Source organism: Frankliniella occidentalis, unplaced genomic scaffold (genome assembly GCF_000697945.3).
Source record: "Frankliniella occidentalis isolate FOCC.00 unplaced genomic scaffold, Focc_3.1 Scaffold1945, whole genome shotgun sequence".
NCBI lineage: Eukaryota > Metazoa > Arthropoda > Insecta > Thysanoptera > Thripidae > Frankliniella > Frankliniella occidentalis.
In genome coordinates, this window is record NW_026269040.1 from 2,307 (window position 1) to 9,575 (window position 7,269).

Genomic DNA, 7,269 nt, shown 5'->3' on the forward strand with positions numbered 1-7,269 from the left:
GGGGCGGGCGCGGGTGGGCACGGGGAGGTGGAGGTGGCCGTGGCCGCGCCGAGCCCGCCGAGCACAAGCCCCCTGGGCCGCGCGCCATAGCATGGCGGGGCGGGGCGTGGCGTCGAGCGGCACCCGCTGGAATTTGCTGGGGATCAACGCGGTTGGCATTTTGTTATTGCAACGGCAAGTTAACGTGTGCGGTTGTACGTGGGACTCCCGTCTCGGACTGCGAGGGACGTGTCGGCTCGGCGGGGGGATGGACACGTCGCCGCCGTGGTCTGGATGGCGAGCACCCCCCCCCCCGTCCCTCTATCCCCCTTTTCCCGTCCCCCTGCTCTGGTGTGAAAAATGACCACAACGATGCGGAGACAGAACCATAAGATAATGTGAATGTGATTCGCCCCTTCATGTATAAGTTACACTTGCATGCCCATATAAATTTCCCCGAAAATTCCCCCCTGAGTACCTCTCATAGTTTTCTCTTCATTCTCCGCCCTTTTAATGTTTTCGATGTCACGCATTATCTCGTGTCGTGCCCCGCAGGAACCCGAGCATGTCGGAGGACGGGTCCTGGACGTCCATCTACTGGCCCGTGCACACGGCGTACGGCAGGGAGTACCTCACCCTCGACACCAACTCGACGGAGACCGGGCGGGGGCCGCGGCTCAAGCAGTGCGCCTTCTGGAAGAAGTACCTGCCCCAGCTCATCGCTGCCACTTGTGAGTAGTACTGCACCGCAGCCGATGCCGCCGCCGGTCGGGTTGTGGCCGCCGCCTAAGTGCCCCGTTGTGTTTCAGCCAACATGCACAGCTCGGAGTGCTCCGGGGCCGCGGGCGCGCACCACGCCGTGCTCCCGGGCGTGCTCACGCTCGCCCTCCTGCTGGCCCGCCTGTGGGCCTGCCGCGGCCAGTGAGGCGGGAGGCACTTGAAAGGCGCGGCCACCAGCGACCTGCGCTGCGCAGCGACCACCGTACCAAACATGTGTTCGTGCATACGGCCCCAGACACACTACCGTACGTCACGACCGTCCTGAAAGAAAAAAGAAACTACTTTATCTTTGGTGCTTTTATTTCCTCGTCGTCATCGCTACCAGAGCGTTTTTACTACAATGTTGTTTGTTTTTCAGAATTCTTGTTGTTCTTGTTTTGTTCATTCTATCCCGGTTTGTTTTGTTTCTTTCGAAAGCGGTGCTGGCGACGCACCCGGTGCATAATTATTATTATTACTACTACTATCATAAGTGTTTTGGGGGACTGGGGTACCTCTTCCTTGATGGTGTCAGGGGTTTATGTATATTATAAATATAAATTATGATTTATGGGGAAGCTCTGGCGGGGGGCCTCCCGCCAAGCAAGGCCTCGGCACACGCAGCTCATTTTGCGCCCACGGTGCTGCCCCGAGAAAGGGAACATTTTTAAACAAACTACTAAAAAAACAAAAAAAAGAGTAATAAAAATGTTGTTTTTTTAAAATGATGTATTTTAGGCGAGGCTTTAGCACTGTCGTGTATTTTTCCACGCAAGTCTGCGAAAAAAAAATTGGCAGTAAGTAAATGTTACAGCTGCTGCGCGTTTTACTAAGAAACCGCTTCACCTTCCCAAGTGAGAGGGCGCGAGCGAGCGCAAACGGCGTTGTGTGAGAGAGGGGGAGAGAAAGAGTGCGAGTGTGAGAGCGAGGGAGATGCAAAGAGCAAATAAGTGAGGAGAAGGGGGAATATGGGCGCGTTGGTAGTAGGGAGGGGAGGGGAGGGGAGGGGGGTTTAAAGGAGTGCGAACGAAGAGAATGTGCGTGAGTCAGTTTGCAAGGTGCATGAAAGCTGAGTGCTGTGAAGGACTGAGTGTTGTTAATTTACTACTCTAAAAATGTTTTAAAAACTTTAGCATAGACGATTTTGATATTGCTCAGAGCCTTGTTCTGGTCAAGGTTTTTTTTAGTTCTATTCGATGCTATTTTAAAAATGTTGACGTATATGTGTAAAATTTAATTTTAAAATTATAATATTACCTATGATAGTTCACGGTAACGTTGTCCTCCGCGCGCACGCAAATCCTTCTCCGAGTTTGTTAAGGGCGCGTGGCTCCGACCCGGCATCATCAGCCAGCAGGGCAGCGGCGGGGGAGGCGGAGGGGGAGGGTCGCGCCGGGACGCGGGGCGGGGCGGGGCTGGGCGGTGCGGCACCGGACTGCTGGGCCTGCTGGTCTTCCCTCTGCTGCTCAATGGCTCTGACCGGCGGAGGGGCGGCCGGCGGGGCCAAGGCCGGTGGCCGGTGTGCATGGGCGAGCAGGTCCCCGTCAGTCCCCAGGTAGAAGGCCTCCCCCGCCAAGCCACGTCCCGCTCCGCTACGCCTCAGTATGTCTTCCTAGAGCACGGCGTTCAGTCCCAGGCCGCGTTTATTGCTGCCAGGACCAACGTGTGGGGAAAATATTACAAATAAAAAGTATCTCTTCCATTCCTATGGCCTGCAGCCACGGTAGGACGTCATAGCCCGTCTGGGTGGAAAATCGGGGAGTTGCTATAGAGCCCTGAACAATTTGTTGATGTATCGTCAATCGACTTCTTTTTAAGAGGGATGATTCAATTCGGAATTTCACACGCGAGTTTTCTGGTGATATTAATGACGGCAAGCTATCTCAGATTCGTTGAAGCGATGCAAAGGCGACAAGGAGGCTGCGCCAGTCAAATCTAGCACATTTGGAAAATGATGTCTCTAATTTTTCTCAGATATTTGGAAAAACTTAACTTTATATCACAACTCTAGATTTTGACTAACAAAGGTGAATCTCGAAGTATCCATCCGCATCTCCTCAGAAACAATTTTTCCGACACAAGCAGTCAATTGACAGCCGTGTTTTTGTCCGCAACGCTTTTTACGGCAATCATTATAAAACCCCTAATATTTTGGAATAAATTAAAGGACCAACTTCGCCGTCTAGCTTCGGCATGATTGCGGTACGTCTTCGGCGTGTTGTTGGATGTAATTGCGGTCGCGACGTCTTCCTCGGCAATAAAGCGGGCGGGAAAATAATTCGATTGTACTCAGGCCTACAAGGAGAACGGCGATAAAAAAAATTCTTTCCACTTACGTGTATTTTGTTGATGTTTGTTGTTGATGTTGTTGTTTTTATATGCACGAAAATTATAAATTTATCATGGCTTTTCGAGGTCTTTTTGCCGCAAAAGTAAGTTTTTTGGCGTCGGTATAGGTGGAAGGCGAGACATTGGACGGGTGTGCTAGACGTCAGACCTTACTGTGCGACAGACGGACCAGGGGACGTCTTATAGCGTTTTACTGTTTCGTGAAGGGGCTCGAGCGTGCGATGCCTCTCGGCCAGAGAGCGCGACTGATTGCACACTCCCGCACCCAACAGTCCCGAACGCATCTCACTGACACATTTGCTGTTGTAGTGTTGCGAGAGGGAAAAGATACATACTTGTTTTAAATATAATCCTTTATACATGCCAGACGCCAGGATGTTGTTTCCTCCCGATGATGAGGGGGTGAGAAGAGGGTGGAATAAATCGAAACTTTTCTGTGATTGACTCGAAATCGTCCCGGTGGCGCAGAGGCGGCGTAATCTGGAGGTCATGGTGACTCTCGGCCTGGCCCCGGCCCCCCGGCCCCCGGCCGCCTACCGCGGTGTACGGGGTAGGCCACACCGCGAGGCGGCGCTGCAGTGCGGCGCTGCCTGTCTGGCCCCGCAGCCCGGCGCAGCCCGCGGGGGCCGCGGCTGGCAAGGCAATTTGTTAGCTTTACCGTGACCGTTGCGCCACCGATACGTTATTTCGCGTCGCTCGGGGAGGGCGTCACCTTTATCGAACTTGCTGGCGACTGGTGCTGGAATCACAATGTTAAGCAGTGCTTAGCAGCAAGGCTTGGTTTCGTGAAAACATAGCCGCAGGGAGCGATAGGCACTGCTAGGTAGTGTTAAGCAATGTGGTAGAAGCCACGGAAACTTTTTTCTCTTTTTCTTTCTTTTCAAAAAAATAAATAAATATACATACATATTTCGTTTGGGGCTGGTTACGGAGTACTGGATAAACGACCCCTTCGTTTGATCATAATGATAACTTGTAGAGTCTGTGAAATTGTGGTGTGTCCTTTACCTTATTTTACTTCGTTCATTTATAAAATCGACCCTTCCAGAGAAATATATATTTTGGATGTCAGGCTCCGTCGGCCAGTGTTGAAGTGCCTCCATCTGGGAAAGCTAGACGAAAGGAGATGTCTGTTCAATGTGTAAATAGCCTTCTGCTACAACAACTACTACTATCGTAACAACTTTACTATTACAGCAACATGCAAACAATCAATGATGCGCAACACCTTGATCTTTGCTGCATTAAGAGTATATTTGTATAGTTGACGAAGAATTAGTTTCATAGTCTATAGTGCCACATATATTCCAATAAACATCCAAAGTTGTTAACTCCTTACATGAATTAAACGCGGTAATAAAATCTAATGATTATTCTAGTCATGATACCATCATTTGAATTTTCCCCTCTTCAGAATCATCAAAATTTAAGCATTTCTACATAAAACTTTGTTCAATTCACAACCTTGTCAACATATCTGTTTCTTTGTTGCAAAGGAGCGCCATACTAATTCACATGTCACTGAATGACTAATTGACACGCATATCATACTATATAGAGTAATTCGATTTTGAAGGCACCTGTTTTGTTTGCTTGGGGTATTGCCTGCTGAATGGGTAGTAGGCAAGGGAGCGCACTGAGCTCCAGTTAGGAAAAATGGACATTTTTATGTATTATTAAAATAATAAGAAAAATGGACATTTTTATGTATTATTGATAAGACAAACCAAATAAATTGCATAAAAAAATCTTGAAATATGTGTACTTTTAATGTCCCAAATATCCCCTGATCAACTGAGTGAACTGGAGAGAGGAAGCGGAGAGAAAATAAATTAAGTTGAAATGAAGTTGGCTACCAGAGCCAATATACTGTATTGAAAGCAACAATAGTCATTATGAACAATGTTTATAAATTGTATACACAATGTAAAATTATATATTAAGGTAGTTTTTCATGATGAGACAATGAATGAATGAATGATGTTGACCACCACTGTAAGGTAAGTAAGTTTGAGGTATTAACTGGTTCACCACTTCCATTCAATTTCATTGAACAAAGAAAGGCATCCCAATCATAGACATGCGTGCAAAGCACACCCAAACGTCAGAATATTGTTATAAAATTATTACTCAACACCAATAAGTAATGAACTCTACGTTACAAGTACATACACATAATTATTTTTTTTATCATATCTCCCAATAATTGAAGCAGGCATCTTTAGATATGCCAAGAACCTCTTGGAAGCTCAGTAACAATGAACATTGTAAACACAGTATTGAAATAGGAACACATTGAATGAAAAATAAATGGTATGAGTTTGAATCTTTGAAGAATCTTAACATGATAATGCTGAAAGTACACTCATCGTACACTGAGATACAAGCACTAAACATTGATGGAAGTTTACGTACATGAGTAAATAATTGGATAGCCTGTGAATAATTAGTATCTACAGAAGTGCAGTACTAAAACTATTCTCAATTATATTTCTTTATTAAAATCAACTAATATCAATGCTATTCGAAAATCCTACAACTGTACACAATTGGCGTACCTGACATGAGTGTCATCAAAAATAAAAAGAACATTTTAAGTAGCCCATACCTTTAGTACATTTTAGACCTACACTGGTTGCAGTAGACCTACAAGAAGGTACTCACTCAATCCACAAGAAATATCTCAACAATTAAAACAACTTCAGACACATACTTGGAAAAAAATTAAAAATAATTGGTAAGCTTCAACAGATCTCATTTGTTGCCTTTAGAGAGAAGACTGTTTAATCTCTTTGTTATCACATTTAATAAGTGGAACTGCTTGGTCACTCTTTTGAGTATCACAAGCATTTATGTACATAAATATTCACATATGCAAATAAGTGCATACCAGTATTTGGCACAGCCAATGTTTTGCTTTTCATACACTTGAGAGACAATTTAAAAATGTGTCAGCATCAGCATGAATAAGAAGTATTATTCTTTACATTACTAATTTGTACTCTCAACTGTGTATTTTAATCAAGAGACTACAACTTGTCTCCAGTTGTGTGTGATGCACACATATCCAAAGTTATCAGCTAAATAATGGAATAATTAAATATTCAGACCTACAGGTCAATTCACTGACAGCAGAACTTTGTGACTTTAACAAATTTGATTATTTTCATTTGTATGCATTTAACCTAAGAGCTATATACACACATTCAATATACATTAACGAATGACCTCTGTAGCAACTATACTGCCAATGAAACACAGCCTTAAAAACATGCTTCTATCAGATTACTGATTTGATGAAATAAATTATCTACAATGAGAAATGGGTACCACATGATTAATGTAATAAAATGAAAAGACTACAATATCATAGTTTTAAATTGGAAAGTTACAATCAATAACCATGTGCAACAAAAACAAAAATGGCTAAAACAAAAGAATCAATCAATCTATGATATTGGCAGAAAATCTTAGATGTAACTAACAGACTGTCATTCTCTTTAAAATAAGGAGCGCCTAAGTACACTTTGGGCAATAGAAAGCTTCGTCACTCATTAACAGTGGCAAGTATTGACAATGGCTCACTGTGTTGATTTTTACTTTAAGATTTACAAACCAAAGTTTGTTTCTGTTTTTGCTGCAGTCCTGTAATACCATTAAAGGAACAAGAAATTTCTTTCCAGTCTTATCAACAACATGTGAATGTTTTTCTCCTATGGATTTAACTGATTGGTTCTTCCTCAGTATCTGATCCATCCTGTGGAGGTGCAGATCCAGGTGGATCTACTCCAGATGATGACTTTCTCCTATTTTTACTGTAAACAGCACCCTCCTGTCCAGTGTACCGAAAACTCAAAAGAGGGTGAAGAGAAGACCGCAAGCTCCAGAAAATTTTAGGGAACAGTATTTCTTGCTGAGCCAGGAGCTGCTTGGTACGATGACGCTCCTGAACAAAAGAATTAATTTTTATCCTGGAATTTTTCAAAATCCTTCTACAACTTAAATTAATTTCATACAAACCTTAGGAGCTTCAAAACAGGCTGGACAATTCTCTGGTATGATAGGGAGTCCCTTACTTTCAGCAAATTGGCGTAAGGCTTTCTCTCTCACATACACAAAAGGACGAATCACTCTGAGGTCCCGTTCCCTTGAGAGCAAAATATGATTTTTAATATACAAACA

General features: G+C 44.3%; 2 protein-coding genes across 2 annotated transcripts in view; one reads left to right on the forward strand and one right to left on the reverse strand.

Annotated features, from left to right (window-relative positions):
* Positions 1–4,843, forward strand: part of LOC113211542 (acetylcholinesterase-like) — a gene marked incomplete at its 5' end in the record, with an annotated part of 7,070 nt that extends 2,227 nt beyond the window's left edge. Inside the window, 2 exon segments of the mRNA XM_052276163.1 lie at positions 535–710; positions 789–4,843. Of these exon segments, the coding sequence (XP_052132123.1) occupies positions 535–710; positions 789–904 (292 nt within the window).
* Positions 4,844–4,930: 87 nt separating this feature from the next.
* On the reverse strand, positions 4,931–7,234 carry LOC127751899 (uncharacterized; the record flags this gene model as incomplete). The annotated part of the gene is given in 2 exon segments (XM_052276161.1): positions 4,931–7,033; positions 7,108–7,234. Coding segments are annotated over 2 exon segments (352 nt in total), but the record flags the coding sequence as incomplete, so codon positions are not given.
* Between the last annotated feature and the right edge of the window lie 35 nt (positions 7,235–7,269).